Source organism: Berghia stephanieae, chromosome 10 (genome assembly GCF_034508935.2).
Source record: "Berghia stephanieae isolate SIO BIC M18660-M18661 chromosome 10, UCSD_Bste_1.3, whole genome shotgun sequence".
Taxonomy (NCBI): Eukaryota; Metazoa; Mollusca; class Gastropoda; order Nudibranchia; family Aeolidiidae; genus Berghia; species Berghia stephanieae.
In genome coordinates this window covers 18,321,661-18,339,794 of record NC_088369.1, presented here as the reverse complement: position 1 = coordinate 18,339,794, position 18,134 = coordinate 18,321,661, and the positions used below count along the sequence as shown (strand labels likewise).

At 35.6% G+C, this 18,134-nt stretch overlaps 1 protein-coding gene across 9 annotated transcripts in view; it reads left to right on the top strand.

The window, feature by feature from the left end:
- The window catches only part of LOC144980753 (dedicator of cytokinesis protein 9-like), a 134,633-nt gene that overhangs the window by 70,332 nt on the left and 46,167 nt on the right, over window positions 1–18,134 (top strand). For all 9 annotated transcript variants that reach the window (XM_078928524.1, XM_078928525.1, XM_078928521.1 and 6 more), the window contains 12 exons: window positions 2,762–2,964; window positions 4,757–4,887; window positions 5,508–5,646; window positions 6,227–6,336; window positions 7,911–7,977; window positions 8,453–8,506; window positions 9,854–9,987; window positions 10,828–10,943; window positions 12,420–12,557; window positions 13,037–13,093; window positions 13,638–13,763; window positions 14,982–15,095. In XM_078928524.1, the coding sequence (XP_078784650.1) occupies window positions 2,762–2,964; window positions 4,757–4,887; window positions 5,508–5,646; window positions 6,227–6,336; window positions 7,911–7,977; window positions 8,453–8,506; window positions 9,854–9,987; window positions 10,828–10,943; window positions 12,420–12,557; window positions 13,037–13,093; window positions 13,638–13,763; window positions 14,982–15,095 (1,389 nt within the window). The remainder of the gene's footprint in view (window positions 1–2,761; window positions 2,965–4,756; window positions 4,888–5,507; window positions 5,647–6,226; window positions 6,337–7,910; window positions 7,978–8,452; window positions 8,507–9,853; window positions 9,988–10,827; window positions 10,944–12,419; window positions 12,558–13,036; window positions 13,094–13,637; window positions 13,764–14,981; window positions 15,096–18,134) is intronic.

The following is an 18,134-nucleotide window of genomic DNA, read 5'->3' as shown; positions in this document are numbered from 1 at the left end:
TAACCTCACGATCTTCGTGACGATGCAATTCCACCCAAAATGCAAAGAATTCTCGCAGACCTACTCTTTCCATCGGTCCAATTTTTATTTCAATATCTCCAGTACTTATTCCACAAGCCGTGTTTCAAATTCGCCTATTTTTCTATAACATTTAAATAAAATTACTTGTAATTACCTCAGGATTCTAAAAAAACGTTGCTATAAACTTCAAATTTTTTTGGGTGTGATTCACAAGGCACAAGTTTTACTACGAAATGAGGTAAGCTTCATTTACTCCTCAGTTTTCATTATTTTGTAATGATTATTTTTCCGCGGTAGGTCAGGTAATAATGATATTACCTCTTTAGCCTTGTTCTTGAAACGTATATTTCGCTGCGGTTTTATTGTTAATTATATTTTTATTTTTTATTTTTTTCAATGATGAGTTAATTTGATTTTTAAATTGCATAATTTGAATTATCTTGCTAATGTTTAATTTTAAATGACATTGTGTGTTGGGCCTCAACTTAGCTCAACTGCTTGTTAGAATTTTCCTGCCCCCCCTTTCTTTCACCAAATTGGGTGAAGTATTTGGTTTTTCTTTTTCCAAATTTTATGTACGCTGTTATGTATGCATGGATATGAGAAGTAATACAGAGTGTTTTAAAACTCATTTTATTCATTAATTCACTATATCATTGCTTACATCGCTCAGTCAATTTTGAATTTTCTCTTACAGCATGGACCACACAATTGCAAGTCATAACCAAGCAGTGAATTCATTATGTAGGACATGTGGTATGATTTGTTTAACACAGAAATAGAAACGTGCCCGCAAGAAACAATTTAAATGTTCAAATTATTCTAATGACATTCTTTTAGTCTATGGGACTGACACGGCATTGGACAAGCAAGGAGCACACTCATAATTTATGTGTAAAAAGTACACATTATAAAGCACATTGAACACACGACTCATTAGCTTCTTTGTATTTTCTCATTGTCAAGACGCTAATAATAAATAAATCAACCTTGAAACGGGTTGCACTTGCATGTTTGATATCGACAGAGTAGAATATAACAACAAACTCCAAAACGCAGGAGAGACTTTCAAATCTCATGCACGAGCCACTCACCCTCAGGGATGGTCCTATTGCCTCTGAATTGGACAGAATACCGCATTACACAACAGGCTTACCACAGCAGATCATTCATTGGCAACCACTGCCACAAATACTTACAAGAAAAAGTCTACACTTACAATTATCCAACAAACAAAGAACTGCACCCACGACCCACTCATCATTGACGACGCATGCAGTATTGGATTAATTTTCGACAATATTAACAAGGCCTATAGTCATGTGCACAACTTTATATCACACACAAAATCGATCAAAGCAGACACAATCCAATATATTCAAAGTGCAATAAAACATTACACGGATACATACAGAAAATATTTTCCAAACAAAATAATCCCAAAACACCTCCTTGAGTACCACTGCATACCACACATCACTCAATATAAGTTTAGACTTAGACTTCTTGGAGAACAAGGCACAGTGAGCTGTCACCAAACAACAGTAAAATTGGAAAAAAAGAGCATCCGGCATTATCAATGATATAAATAAAATGCGATTTGTCATCAACGCAATGCAGTTAAAGACCAGCCCCAAACTACACTGACGAGTTTGAATGCTCGTAGCGGATATATTTTTGTTGAGGAAAAATACGTTTTTTGTGAGGAGAAGTATCTACATCTTGTCTTTATAATACATAAAATTCAGACAAATCCATAGCAACGTTTTTTTTTCTCTCTAATTTTTGAAATGTTGCACCCGCTATATTTTTTGTGTAATTTGTTACCGTTCATTGATAACTTATATTGAGAAATCTTGTAATACTATGAAAAAATAAAAAACACACAGTAAAAGTAGAAAATTTAAACTTTTATACCAAGTAGTGATATTTCAACTCATTCAATATGGGTGTCTAACAGACAATAAAACAAAACATTGTTAAATTGAGTGAAACGGCAATCCCCGTTAGGTAAATTCCTCTCGGTGATTGACCGCTCACCGTGACCGGGTCAGCAGGTGTCAGGAACGGGATACCGTCTCAACTAAACTGTTGTCGTTGTGTACGCTGTGGGGTGCTTTAATTATAATTCTAGAACTTCTTACTATCCCATTTCCCTCCCTTTTTTACTGGAGTATATGTAAACACCATACACAGCCCACAAGCACATGCACATACCCATACACATGCCCACACATACATACACACACAAACACACACATGCACACACACACACACATACACATACATGCCAAATTTTACAAATTTTTCGTAATTTTACGAATTTTAGACAAATTTCATGGCCAAATACGAAATTTTATGGAAAATTACGAATTTTTAATTCTTAGTAATACTTAAATGATAATAATAAAATAATAATAATAATAATAATGATAAGAAGAAGAACAACAACTACTACTACTACTACTACTACTACTACTACTACTACTACTACTACTACTACTACTACTACTACTACTACTACTACTACTACTATAATAATGATAATAATAATAATAATAATAATAATAATAATAATAATAATAATAATAATAATAATAATAATAATAATAATAATAATAATATTGTGGTTGTTCTTACACAATTTCAGAAATTACGAAATTTTCTTGTCAAATTACCTAAAAATTGACATTAAAAAAATTCTAAATTTGAAGTTTTCAATTTGGCATGTCTGCTCTAGTCCCAGCAGGGTCGTATAGCAGCTCTCTACTTGCCTCTGATCGGAGTCCTGCTGGACAGTAAGAATCAGTTGTTGCAGCTTCGGACAGCTGTCCCTACAACAGCCTCTGCTTCAAACAGCAACAACTCCAACAAGTCGTCCAGTGCCCCGCAGCCTTCGGTCAATGCAAGCAACCATATTGCAAATGGAGAGGTTCAAAACAGGTGAATGAGCACTGTCATGTTGAGTATGTAAACTCATCTGATGATTATTTTCTATGAAATTAATATGCGACGAATTAATGTGACTCTTTTCTCCACAGAAATCATACTCCGTACCTTTAGTAATAAATAAATCCCTTCCCTTTCTAATTCAACTTTATACAGTAACAGTTTATGAATTTAATACCAGCATTCGGATTTTTGAGTATGTAAACTCATCTGCTAATTATTTTATATGAAATTAATATGCTACGAATTAATGCAACTCTTTTCTCCACAGAAATCATGCTCTGTACCTTTAGTAATAAATAAATCCCTTCCGAATTAATGTAACTCTTTTCTCCACAGAAATCATACTCTGTACCTTTAGTAATAAATAAATCCCTTCCGAATTAATGTGACTCTTTTCTCCACAGAAATCATACTCTGTACCTTTAGTAATAAATAAATCCCTTCCGGAATCTATCAAAACAATAACAAACCACGTCCTCTGCTGGATATTATTTTTATCTCCTTTAAATCTCTTTATAATCCATCATCGTAATAAGCACACATGAGCAATGAATCCCTCTACATGTCAAGCATGTTCAATAGGGTTCAACAGTCGTGACTTCTATCCCCTCGTAATGACGCATGGTAACTTAGTAACTGGTTCTAAACTATCGGAACAATGGTGGACGCCCTTATGAAATACTTCTCCGACGAGCATAATAGTGTACATTATACTTCTGATCACGTTTTGACTTTTATACATTCTGATCACATGACATGTGAAAAAGTTCTCGTCAGCATTAAGAATAAAAAGTACCGATTTTCTTTGTTTAGAATCTAGCTGCTGGTTGCTGGGCGGACATGACATCAGACTATTGAATCCTATAAAAATGTACTTGGGGAGTCTTATGTAACAAAACAAAGACCAGGGAATCTCTTTTTCTTGTTAAAGCTGGAAAACCGCCTTTTTAAAATCTTCTGGCTATCGTCTTTTCTTCTTTTGCTTGAGACTTGAATTGTTTAGGGATTTTAAAAACAATTTTTAAATATTAGATTTTTAGTTGTTTAAAGGAAATATTTAAGTGGGAGCTAAATGGATATTTATCATTTTTTATAATTTATAAGGGTAATAGTATTTGGTGGAGACAACAAGAGATGAAGTGAGTAGAAAAGTGCCAGAAGACAATAGAGAATAACATTTTTTAGTGGCGGTGATGGGGGTTTGAACCTGCGACCTTATTGGTATGACAACTCCGCCTGGCCGATGAGAGTGTGACTCTACCATATGAGCTATCCAAACCCCCATCACCGCCGCGAACATTTTTTTTTCTCTATTGTCTTCTGGCACTTTTCTACTCACTTCATCTCTTGTTGTTACCCACATAAGTGCCTGCTCTACTCACTTTTCTGAATTAAATCTTTGGTGGAGAGAAGCTTTGAGTGACATATTTTGATATGGTCTTTACGTGAAAGAATTTCATGGGTTTTTTTTTTTTTTTGGCAAATGATATCCCTGAATGACTTCTGAAAAGGACACCCTTGTAAAACGAAAGGAACTTTTTTCCAACTTGAAGTTTTCTCTTGCCTATCTGGGCCGTGTGTGAATTATTACCATTTTTACTTGTTTTTGTTATTAGATTTAGAAGGGTTTTAATCCCAAAACATTACATGTTTTTATATTTTGTTCTTATTTTAAGCTGTTACTTTCATTTTAGTATATTACTTTTTACAGTCCACAGCTGAGTCGTCACAAAAAATAAAATTGTAATTTTAAAAAAAATTTATTTTCAAAACTGACTTTCAGACTGGACCAAATCAGCAAGTCAACAACAAGCCTTGCCAAAGGTCAAAGTTCACCTACCATCAATGTCAACAGCGGTACTCCGGAGTTGAAGAAAAAGGACTCGGCTGTGTTTGCCATGATCTCAGGGGCAGGTAGGTTCGAAAATCACCCAATCCATTGAAGACTGAGTTGTTCTGTAAGGCTGATTATTTTTTTTTTATGAAATAGATGTCGCTTAGGGTTTGTTTCCAGATATTCATGCTTATTATTTAATGTGATTTTTGTTGTTGTTTGTTTTGATTAAAAAAAAAAAAAAGTTATTCTGTAAAGCGCTGCAGAGCATGATTAATGTGGATGTTTAGCCGCTTTATAAATTCATTATTTATCATTTATTATTATTAAAACAAATTCAAAATAAATAGAAATTCACCATTTGCCTCCCTTTTATTTCTCTTTATTTTAAAAAAATAAAAAATGTTGCCATATTGGCTAATTTTTCACTTACTCTTATATAGTTCCTTATAGTGGGTTTCCAATACAGGTCCCTGTAAGGCTTCTCCTTTACATCGGACTGAATCATTTTTGGCCCCCCTTCCAGTTGATTTAATTTTGGCTTTGAAGTTGTCATATTATAATATTTCTTATTTTGACCAAAATTTATCAAGACAGTTTAATTGAATAATAAGCCTCGGATAAAAAAACAACTCTTTGTTAAATATATCTTGAAAAGCTCATGATTACATGATTGACCTTTGTCTATTGTTGATTGTAGTGGCTGTGCCTCACAACCCAAGAGATCTGACCGTGGCAGCAGCAGCTGTTGGCAACAGGGGAAGTAACACCTCTCTCGCCAGTGATTCGTCCTCCAGTGAAAAGGATGCTGGGAAGAAAGACGTGAAAAATGGGACCAAGTGAGTTTATATCACTCACCTCAATGCCATTGTCATCATCATTATCATCATCATCTCCATCATCATCATCATTTTCATCATCTACATCATCCACACCATCATCATCATCATCATCATCATCATCATCATCATAATAATAATAATAATAATGCTGAAAACTTATATAGCGCTATAACTCTGAGACACCAGACTCTAAGCGCTTCAAATCATCATCATCATTATCATCATAATCACCATCTACATCATCCACACCATCATCATCGTCATCATCATCATCATCATCATCATCATCATCATCATCATCATCATCATCATCATCATCATCATCATCATCATCATCATCCACATCATCATCATCATCATCATCATCATCATCATCATCATCATCATCATCATCATCATCATCATCATCATCATCATCATCATCATCCACATCATCATCATCATCTTTCATCATCATCATCATCATCATCATCATCATCATCCACATCATCATCATCATCATCATCATCTTTCATCATCATCATCATCATCATCATCTTCATCATCATCATCATCATCATCACTACGTCATCCACAGACCTCCAGGCCACCAGACATCTTATGTAGGACCCAAGGACAAGCTGGACACCACAGAAATCAAAGATCTCCTCCTGTGTCTTCTCTACATTCTCAAACATTTACCAGAAGGTCAGTTTACTGAATTATCACACCCAGTGTAGGGATAAACTTGAGCTCAAAGCGCTTTACAAAGGGTCCCAAGCCAACAGCAACACTTAACATGTAGTACGAGACATGATGCCTGTTAGACGATATTACAATTTTTTTTCGGACAGAGACAACGCTGTTAACGGCCAGGTACTCATTTTACACCTGAGTATGGTGAGAGAATGTGAGGAAAGAGTCTTTTTCAAAGACTCAACTATGCTCCTATTGAGGCTCGAACTATGGATCTTCCGATCTGAAGCAAGTATCATACCACAAGACCACATAGCTGCATAAACTTGATTGTTTAGTAAGTCAGTGAACGTAGTCTGATGCAAAATTCTTGTATTAATGTCGAATTTATTATAAAATAAATTCAAAAGTTATGACCTTCCGCCACGATATCATGATATCGTCGCCTAGGCATTCCACGAAGGAATATAGATAATTCATCAAACAAGATGTCTGATGTCAACAGGAATCACCCATGTTGTCTAAGTGAGCAAATTGGGTGGTTAATAATCTTGCCCAAGGAAAAAAAATGAAAGTGTCTGAAGTGGGGCTTTAACCCGGGACCTTCCGGGTCACAGTGCAATGGCTTAACCACTCTGCCACTTTGCCCCCCCCCCCAATTAATTATAAAATTACCAAAATGGTTCCAGCCAATAATGGTTTTGACGAAGGAGTGTGGGTAATTTTCATTGGTTGAGATGGGTATTCGAAACGCATTTCATTGTTTCTAGTAATAAACTAAAATGAATAAACAGCTTCCAAAAAAAATTTTTTTTTTTCAAATACGAAACACGGAACATTTTGGGCTCAACACCCTTCTTCAGCCTACAACAAAAAACAATGAAATCATAAATACATTACTAAAAACCAAATCAATGGCAGTAAAAAGTCTTTTTTTTTTTTCTCATATGTTATTCAATGAGGTTGTTCATTCATCAATGCTATTTCACACTTTCCAGCAAAAACCTTCTATCCCCCTATGTCTGTTTTCCAACATGCTTTCTGTCTTTGTCTTGGAATGAGATTTCTTGTTTTTTTCTTGGCCCTCGTCGGAGTCCTGGCTGGGAGGGAAACAGTCAAATGCGTAGTTATTGTTTTGGGAGATGATATTTTTTTTTCCTTTTATATTTGTTATTTTTAATGTATAATGTAAGTAATGTATAATGTGAGTGAATTCCTCTTTGTTGGATTTTGTACTTGTGTCCGGATGAGACTTTTAGGTGATCTCAAACTAAATACATTGGTGGTATGCTCTTGGAATCTACATCGGATCCCTATTTGTTCCTAGTTCCCCTATGTCTTACTTTCTCTTGGGTGCTTTACTTGTAATTCTAGAACTTTTTACTATCCCATTTTCTTCCTTTTTACTGGCACTGATATAACCTAAATGTGTTGCAAGCGCCGTAAAACCCTTAAAAACAAACAAACAAACCAGCAAAAATTATCATTTTCTATCCTCCCATTATGAAAAAGTATTTTGTATTTTCATAATTATTTCAACCCAAAGGTTGACAATTAATTTTTGCTTTTTGTGTTTTGATTTCCAGACATTTTACTCGGATGGTTCAACAACTCATCAGAGAACGACATCATTGATTTCTTCACCCTTCTTGAGTATGTATCCATGTTGAAATAGGTTATAGTGCAAAATGTGGGATAAGCTGAAAGAAGAATAAGAAAAAAGCTATCAGCTGAGTATCAGGACCCTTCATATGTTCCATGTAGTTCAGTTTATCCCTGTTTCTATAGCTCTAAACAGGCAATAGAAATTGCTTGCTACCTTTTTGGATACATGCTAGTCTGTTGTAAACTTCTTTCTTCAAGATATAACAGACCTTTCCACTGGCGGACAGAGGAAAAAATATTCCACTTCTTTCAGAGATTGATTCTGTTCCCTTTGTGTGTGAAGCAAGTGCTTTACCAACTGAGCTATCTGGACTTCTACTTTTCACATTCCTCCAAATAAATTATTGAAATTTAAGATTTTGTCATAGATATCATTGGTGACGTATTATTTCATATGCACAGTAAAGTCACTGTATTTTATTTATTTTATTTTTTTTTAATATTTTTTTTTTACAATCCACAGGTTGTGTCTAAAACATTTCCAATATCAGGGAAGGAAAAAGATTGTTACATTGAGGTATGTAAATCTAGAACTACCTTATTGAACTCCTTAATAAATATTTGACAACCCAATCTTTGCGTTCCTCCAATGGTTGGCTATCCCACGCATTTATAAAAAGGAACAAAGCGGGAACAAGGTCCTTGTCTCATTTTGGTCCGTCAGTATTGAACACCGACCATTCCACAGAGCATCCGGGAATCCAAATCATTGTCTGTGTTCAAGAAATCATTGAAAACATTTATTTTCTGTACTTTACTTTACTTAACTTTACTGTTACAGCTGTAGTCAGGCTAGTCGCCTATCATCCGGTTGTTACTGTCTTCAGTGCTTATTTCTTCTTTTTCGTTGTTTTCATGCTCATATTGCATGTACTTTCTATATTGTTTTGTGTTGATATAAAGCGCCAAGAGCCTTATGGTTGAGGATACTGTGCGCTGTATAAGAGTCTATTATTATTATTATTATTATTATTATTATTATTATTATTATTATTATTATTATTATTATTATTATTATTATTATTATTATTATTATTATTACCATTCATAGATAATTAGCAAACTTGTCTCTGTATATATATATATTTTTAAAAAATAAAAGATGAAGAGGAATAAATTTTGATAAATCATATTATTACTACAAGTCTAGCGATGGGGTTGCCAGTTTGGTGTTTATAATGCCAGATTTTGAAAAAGAAAACAAACCCAGAAAGATTAGTGGCTGATCCACTCACTCCTTATGATTTATATCCATAAACGTGTGTATTTATAGTACTTGATTCTGGGTGGGGATCCTGACCTCCCATAGTGGGCAGGGAGGTACATGCTGTGTCTTTTATCCCCCCATACCCGTTTTCTAATTGTTTCCTGTCGATGTCTTTGAATGAGATTACTTAGTTTTGTCCTGACCCTTGCCGGAGTTCCTTGGCTGGGAGGGAAATAGTGAAATGTATAGTTATAGTTTTGGGAGATGATATTTTTTTCCTTGTAAATCATCTCTCTATTATGCATTGTATTATGTTTAGTTTACATTTTTATTATATGTAAACATTTGAGTGTATTTCTCTTAGTTGGGATCTGTGCTTGTGTCTGGATGAGACTTTTAGGTGATCTCAAACTAAGTACTTTGATAGCGTGCTTTTGGAATCTACATCTGTTCCCTATTTGAACCAATTCCCCTTTGTCTCATCTTTTCTTTTGTGCTTTAATTGTAATTCTGGAACTTTTTATTATCCCATTTTATTCCTTTTTACTGGCGCTGAAATGACCTTAATGTGTTGCAAGCGCCGTAAAACCCTTAAAAACAAAACAAAACAAAAAAATAGTACTTGATTCATATCGATTGTATTTTTAAAAATTCCAGCATGATTGGTGGCCAGAAAGCATCTACCATGCCCACCAACCTCCAGAACCAACGAGGTCGTCCAGTCAGTCTTTCCTCTCAGAGAACACCCAGTCAATACGGGGATCTCATCCCTGATGGATTTCTATCGCACAGTGAGTTGGAGGGGGGTTCAAAAGGTAGAATCGTCTAAAAAGTTCAAAAGCAGGTTGAAATATACAAAAGCCCTTCTATCAAGTAAATCGTTTTTACTTTCATTTTCTAAATTTTTTTTACATTCCTTGGTAGCCTGTTATCACTTTTTAATGATTTGAACCTCATTTATAATAGTAGTAGTAGTAGGAAGCTTCGCAGTCTGAATGACGCTTGCTGAGAATTCTGTGATTCAGTCATGGTCGATAAGTATAGCTGCTCTCTCCATCCATGTTGTTAATTGTTTCCATTGGTCACAGTCCTGGGCCAGAGTTTTGAGGCTGTCAAGATCTTGTTATGACTTTAGTACGGAGGGCACTGCAGTATTTCTTAGTTCTTCAGGGATTAATTCGGCCTCATCTGAATCCAGAAATTTCTGATATGTAGAGAGATCCTTGTTCAGGGTAGTTACTATTGATGTTGATATTGATGATTTTTAGGTGAACTTCAGTGATTGGAGTTCGGTCGACCCCGTGTCGATAAAATTATCTTCACGAAAATTATGTGAATCTGCCAAGGATGTTGACTTATACTTATTGACCTTATAATTCGTTCATCAAATTAATGAGTTAATTCCCTTATGCTCTGTGAGCTCTCCTCGTTTGTAAGAATAATAAAAGGAGGCTACCAGTGATCACTTCAGTTTGTTGTGTTCCCTCCAAAAGAGAAGCAGTGTTTGTTCAATCTTTCTACATGTATGTAAAATAAAATTACCACCATCGAACTTAAACATGGCCTCTGCTTATTTACTCATTTATAATAGCTGTGTTTTTACAACATAAAATTTTGCCCCGTCTTCTCAGCCCCAACAGCATCAGATGCGGACGCCATGGACAGGGCGCTGCAAGAAGCCAACATTTCTACAGAGGTCGGTCTTGTCGTGTTGGACATTCTCAGCCTGTTCTGCTCAACTTTTAAGGTTGGTCATCTTGTGGTGTCATATCTCATTAGATTCTCATTGATTTTTCACCATTGGACCCATGCAAAAAGTAATAAACAAAAATGAATATAACAGCTTCAATAAAGAACAATATACTCAACACGGAACGTTTTGGACTCACAACCTTTCTTCAGCCGACAACTAAAAACAATAAAGACATTACTAAACTCCAGATTGATGACACAGAAATTGCTTTGTCATCAATCTGGAATTTAGTAATGTATCTATGCCTTAATTGTTTTTTTTGTTGTTGGCTGAAGAAAGGTTGTGAGCCCGAAACGTTCCGTGTTGGTTTTTTTTGGTTTTTTTTTGAAACTGTGATATTGATTTTCGTTTATTACATTTTACAGTCCACAGCTTCTAGCAGCTTTGTATCACTTAAAATTTTTTAATTGAGCGTTATATAGCGCATTATCCACTAAATGTGCTCAAAGCGCTTTACAAGGGGTCCCTGGTCAACAGCAACATTTAACATGCAGGACGGGACACGACGCCTGATAGACGATATTACAATTTTTCGGACAAAGACAACGCTGTTAACGGCCAGGTACTCATTTTACACCTGAGTACGGTGAGAGAATGTGAGTAAAGAGCCTTTTCCAAGGACTCAACTCTGCGCCGAGTGCGAGGCTCGAACCCAGGACCTTCCGATCTGAAAGCGAGTGTCATACCACTAGACCACATAGCCGCACTATCACTTGGACACATGCAGTCATTTCAGTACAGACATGGCAAAATGTCTCTACTTCTTCTCAATTTTATCAAGATTTGCCATCTTGTCTTCAGAAAAGTGGGTGGAGCAGGCACTGATGTTGATAATAAACAAGAAATGAAGTGAGTAGGAAAGTGCCAGAAGACAACAGAGAATAAAACATTTCACAATGGCGATAGGGGTCTCGAACCCGCAACCTTACTGGTACGACAATTCTGCCTGGCCGAGGAGAGCGTGGCTCTACCGTATGAGCTATCCACTACTGGAGTGGGGACTACTGTAAAAATGATTAAAATGACTGTAATAGCTTTAAAAAAAATATTTTAAAATTAACTTACCAGGAATCAATAATTGTTTTTGTTGTTGGCTGAAGAAGGATTTTGAGCCCGATGCATTCCGTATTTAGTTGTTTTAAAAAAATGATTTTCTTGAAGCTTTTTTATTAATTTTTGATCAATGCTTTTTTCACAGCGCAACAGAAGTTTCCGGTTTCTAAGCTTGAAATGGATAATAGCAATTGCTTGCTATCCTTTGGATGGGATGCTAATCTATCGCAAAGTACTTTCTGCTAAATCTAACAGACTCAGCTACCCATTCACTGACAGGAGGGTGATAAAAAATCTCGACTGCACCCGGGGATCAATCTTTGTCCATTTGCGTGTGAAGCGAGTGCTCTACCAACTGAGCTATCAGACCTTTTATGATTATTACCAAATTAACCCATTTCCCCATGTTGTTTGCAGAAAGACCTAGAGGCAAGAGGGGGAGATAACCACATGATGCAAACCGTCTTCCAAATCTATCTCAACTTCTTACGATCCAGCCAATCAGAGACGCTGCAGAAACACGTCTTTGGGGCTTGGAGGGCTTTCATTAAAAAGGTAAAAAAAAAGCCTTTTTATCTCCCTTACCTCCTATTATACCTCCTACTCCTCCTCCTCCTTCTATCTCTCTTTCTTCTCATTTTCATACTCATTTTTTTTTTTTCCCTCCTTTTTTTCCCACCCCCTCCCTCTACATCTACCTGCTCTTTTCTTTGCTTATCTCCTACTGCCCCCCCCCCCCCAAAAGAAAAGAATTATTATTTTTTAAAAATATATATATATAAAACAAATAAATAATTAACTATAATTGATCCATTTCATAAAATGGTATTATGTAGGTTCGGTTTGATTTATAGAAATTGAATTTATTGACAATAACTTGTTGTTTTGGTCAATTATTTTGTTGTTCTTTTCACCACATCTGTGGTGTTTCATTCATCCTGTTTTGTTGATAAAGAAAAACTGACAGATAAGAAAAAATCTTCTCAAACACCTTGCTTACTGACATATTAATATTATTAACCTTTTTGTTTCAGTTCCAGTCCGCGTTGTTTAAAGGAAGTGCTGAAATGTGTGGGCAACTGTGTCATGAGGTATTGTGTGCTTGTAGTTGTTGTGTCATTATTATCAAGCTGGTTGTATCCTTCTCTGTGCTCTTTCTCTCTCTCTCTCTCTCTCTTTCTCTCTCTCTCTCTCTCTCTTTCTTTCTTTCTCTCTGCCTCTCTCTCTCTCTCTCTCTCTCTCTCTGCCTCTCTCTCTCTCCCTCTCTCTCTCTCTCTCTCTCTCTCTCTCTCTCTCTCTCTCTCTCTCTCTCTCTCTCTCTCTCTCTCTCTCTCTCTCTCTCTCTCTCTCTCTCTCTCTCTCTCTCTGTCTTTCTCTTCTTTTTTTTTTTTTTAACTCGGTGATCTTCATCATTCATGCATGTTTGACAGAAACCTCCCTTAATGATGAATGGCGTGATTTAATCATTGTTCAATTAGAATCATCATCATCATCATCATTGTTGTCGTTGTCGTTGTCATCATCATCATCAATCTCCAATGCCACCAGCACAACTCACAACCATCACCACCATAAAACCCTCCGAAACTCTATTCACCCCCCTCCCCTCCCCCCTCCCCTTTCCCTTTCCTCCAGATTCTGTGTTGCTGCAACTCCAAGTTGAACTCAACCCGCCGCGAGGCCTGTGCCCTCCTCTACCTCCTCATGAGGAGTAACTTTGAGTTCTCAAACAGGAAGAGTTTCACTCGAGTTGACTTACAGGTTAGTATTTCTTCATGCGGCTAGTGTGGTCTTGTGGTATGACTCTCGCTTTACGATCGGAAGGTCCTGGGTTCGAGCCTCGCTCGGCACATAGTTGAATCCTTGGAAAAGGGTCTTTACTCACATTCTCTCACCATACCCAGGTGTAAAATTAGTACCTGGCCGTAACAGCTTTGTCTCTGTCTGATTAAAAAATTGTAATATTGCTTAACGGGCGTCATGTCTCGTTCTTCATGTTACCTGTTGCTGTTGGTCAGGGACCCCTTGTAAAGCGCTTTGAGCACGTTTAGTGGATATTGCGCTATATAAAAGAGTATTTATATTCGAGGTGGAGAGAGTTGTTGATTGTGACAGATGGAGAGAAAGATAGAGTAAGTGTGACTCATATGTAAGGGAACAACACAAAACAAACAATTTTTTGACCTTTGGCCTTCTTCAAGTAAACACCATATATGTTATATAACATATTTCGTGTTTACTTGAGGAAGGCCAAAACCTTGTTTGTTTTGTGTTGTTCCCTTATAATATATGAATCACATTTACTCACTTTATCTTTCTCTCTATCTTATTGGCTCATTTAGGCACCTCGAGTTTTTGAATGTGACAGCCATTGTTGGTGTTTAGGCTGAAGAATTTTGATAATCTTAGCTTGAATGATTCTAAATCTGTTGTGTTCACACATGATTCGGGAGGAGCATTCCAGTTTTTGATAGTACTGGGTGCAAATGAATATTTGAAGATGTTTTGAGTTTGTAGATTGGTGTTTTAGTTTTAGTGTTAGGGAGAAATTCCATATACAGGCGCTACTTCAATGACTTTGAGAAAATATACAGAGTTGATCACCTAGAGTTAGAATTAAACTCTTTTATTTATCCAAAGAATCTGGACGCCTCCCTCTCTTGTCTCTTTCCCAGCCTCTGTACTGATATTTGATGTTCTTCCTGTCATGCAGGTGATAATCTCTGTGTCCCAGATCATAGGTGTGGTGGTTGGTTTGAGTACCAGTCTCTCTCTCTCTCTCTCTCTCTCTCTCTCTCTCTCTCTCTCTCTCTCTCTCTCTCTCTCTCTCTCTCTCTCTCTCTCTCTCTCTCTCTCTCTCTCTCTCCCCCCCCCCCCCCCCCCCCCCCCCCCCCCCCCCCCCCCGAATCGTGGTGGTTGGTTTGAGCACCAGTCTCTCTCTCTCAATTGATGATATTTGATGTTTTTCCTGTCATGCAGGTGATAATCTCAGTGTCCCAGATCGTCGGTGTGGTGGTTGGTTTGAGCACCAGTCGGTTCCAGGAGAGTCTGGCCATTGTCAACAACTATGCCAGCAGTGACAAGAGTATACAGGTAGGTTGGGACCTGTTGTGTGACTTTTATAGTTGTTGTTGTTGTAGTTTGTGTTGTTATTTTTGTTATTACTGTTGTTGTTTCTGTTGTTGTCAAAAATATTGTTGTTGTTGTTGTTATTGTTTTACAGGTAGGTGTTGTTGTTATTGTTGTACAGGTAGGTGTTGTTGTTGTTATTGTTGTTGTTGTTGTCAATATCATTGTTGATTTTGTTGTTGTTATTGTTGCTGTATGGTTTGGTGCCATTGTTGTTGTGTTGTCAATGTCATTGTGGATTTTGTTGTTGTATGGTTTGGTGCCATTGCTGTTGTTGTTGTTGTCAATATCATTGTTGATTTTGTTGTTGTTATTGTTGCTTTATGATTTGGTGCCATTGTTGTCGTGTTGTCAATACCATTGTGGATTTTGTTGTTGTATGGTTTGGTGCCGTTGTTGTTTGTTTGTCACTTCTGTTGCTGTTGTTGTGTCTTTAAATCTTGCTATTGTTATTAATCCAAAGGCCCTCTGGCTTGTGTTTATTTTGGTCCAATGTTGTATTGAAGTAATAAGTCGTGATTTTTCGAAAAATTGTTTTAATCGTAGTTTTAGATGTGTTGTTGATATTTTTATAAATTGTTTTATACCGTCATGAACATTGACATGCTGTTGATAAATATTGAACTCTTGTATAACTGACCCAACCACCTTCCCATCTCACTGTCCTTGCTAACATCCCCCAGTTTCGTGATAAGAAGAGTAATGAAGTAAGTCGTTATTTCATGATTGGATGATCTGTTGCCTCAGTGTTTTATTATATCCTGGTGAATCAAATGCTGAAGATTGAATTTAACCCCTCACTGGCGAGAAAGATTGAAATTTAACAATTCAGTGGTGGGAAAGATTGAATTTTAACATTTTAGTGGTGAGAAAGATTGAATTTTAACATTTTCGTGGTGAGAAAGATTGAATTTTAACACTTCAGTGGTGGGAAAGATTGAATTTTAACATTTTAGTGGCGAGAAAGATTGAATTTTAACATTTCAGTGGGGAGAAAGATTGAATTTTAACATTTTCGTGGCGAGAAAGATTGAATTTTAACATTTTAGTGGTGAGAAAGATTGAATTTTAACACTTTAGTGGTGAGAAAGATTGAATTTTAACACTTCAGTGGTGAGAAAGATTGAATTTTAACATTTTAGTGGTGAGAAAGATTGAATTTTAACATTTTAGTGGCGAGAAAGATTGAATTTTAACATTTTAGTGGTGAGAAAGATTGAATTTTAACACTTCAGTGGTGAGAAAGATTGAATTTTAACCCTTCAATGGCGTGACTGAATTTGTTTGATATCATTATTTACTCACACGATGATAGTTGGTTATAACGACTCTCCTCTATCTGTTTTCACCAAGACAGCAGTGACAGTAGGACGACTTAAGACTTCAATGAATGAAGCCAGAGTTGTATCCCAGTTACTGCTGTCTTGGTGAAATTGGTCAAATCTGATGTCTGAACCCTGATGTTAAAGGATTAAATTTGAAACTCAGGGTTATGAAGTTTGAGGTTTTATAGAGATTTTTCTTTTTTTTTTTTCTTTTTTGTGGGTTTTTTATTTTTTATTTTATTTATTTTTTTTTTTTTGTGTGTGTGTACATTTTCTTTATCAGGTGAGGGATTGGGTTTCAGTTTAAGAAACTAGCTTAAGTCAAATTTTCATTGTAAAGTTTGAATTCAATTGAATCATTTGGTTCTTCCTAAAAGAATAGCACATTGAGGCAAAAATGTTAATCATGTGCACTTTTGACAAGAGGTTTTTTGGTGTTTTTTTTATGTTTCATTTTCATGTTTTAAAATAATTCCAAAACTTTTATTGATTTGAATTAAATCTGTTCATTCATTTATTTACTTTTGTTCTTCAATTGACAATAAAAAAAAACTCCTGTAAATTCTAAATCTTAACTTTGTCATTTGATGAAAATTAAGAAATTTTTGTTACGATGAGAAAAATGGAATGCTATTATCTCATGTCAAAAGTGTTATGGCTTTGTTATAATACTTCTTTCGGTCTTCATTGCAAAACACAATGATAAAATACAATGAACACATTCAATCCTATGTGCAAATATTTACAAGTCGTGATAATCAAAGGATTTAATTTAAGTCTCATTTAGTTCAGCAGGCCTTGTGTGTTTGCAATGGAAATCCTGGAATTTCTATTATTATTATTATTATTGTTTTTGTTTATTATATATTTATTTAGTTGTAAACTGATCTTTTTTTTTTTTTTGTAGATGCTGCCTTTTGAAAAAAAAAACAACCTTTTTATTTAATGACAATTTATACATAGTTTATGAAACCGTTTTCTTTTGAATAAAGGTTTTAAAATTATTAATACCTTTTGATTTAGACGTAGTTGATTCTTAGAGCTGCTGTAAGATATAGCAATAACTATTTGACATTATTTAGAATAACAAAATATTATTGTTACTACAACACATACCTGCCTACTTTTAAGGATCATCCGTAATTATTACGGAAATTTGATGACATTTATGAACTTACGGAAATGAAAGAAATGTTACAGATTTTGATTTCACAGCAATTTTGTCGTAGTGTTAGAGAAAATAAATGTTTTGCCTTTAAGTTACTGCAATTTTAAAAGGTGCAAAAAATGTTCTCCTAAAATTTCCTTAAAGTTATAAAGGCTTCCGCCCGCCCCACGCCCGTGACAGCTTAATCGATCACTGACTCTTGTAATGGTGGCCATCGAAGCAAAGTTTATTTTACATGTAAAAGTTTGTACATAACTTTTTTTTTATGGTTTAGTTAAGCATTACTGAAATTTTACCATTTATTACTGGTGAATTTTGTGTCGGTTACTGCTTTTCAAAATATTCCAAGTATAACATCAATCTCATCAATAGAAAAAAAATTACATGTTCATATCATTAATTGTCTTGTTTTGTTCTATATTGATTTTGTTTTGTATTTTTAAAAAAATGCTATGTTAACATTGAATTATTTTGCTCTTTGCTGTTCTGAATTCTCTCTGTGCCCAGAAT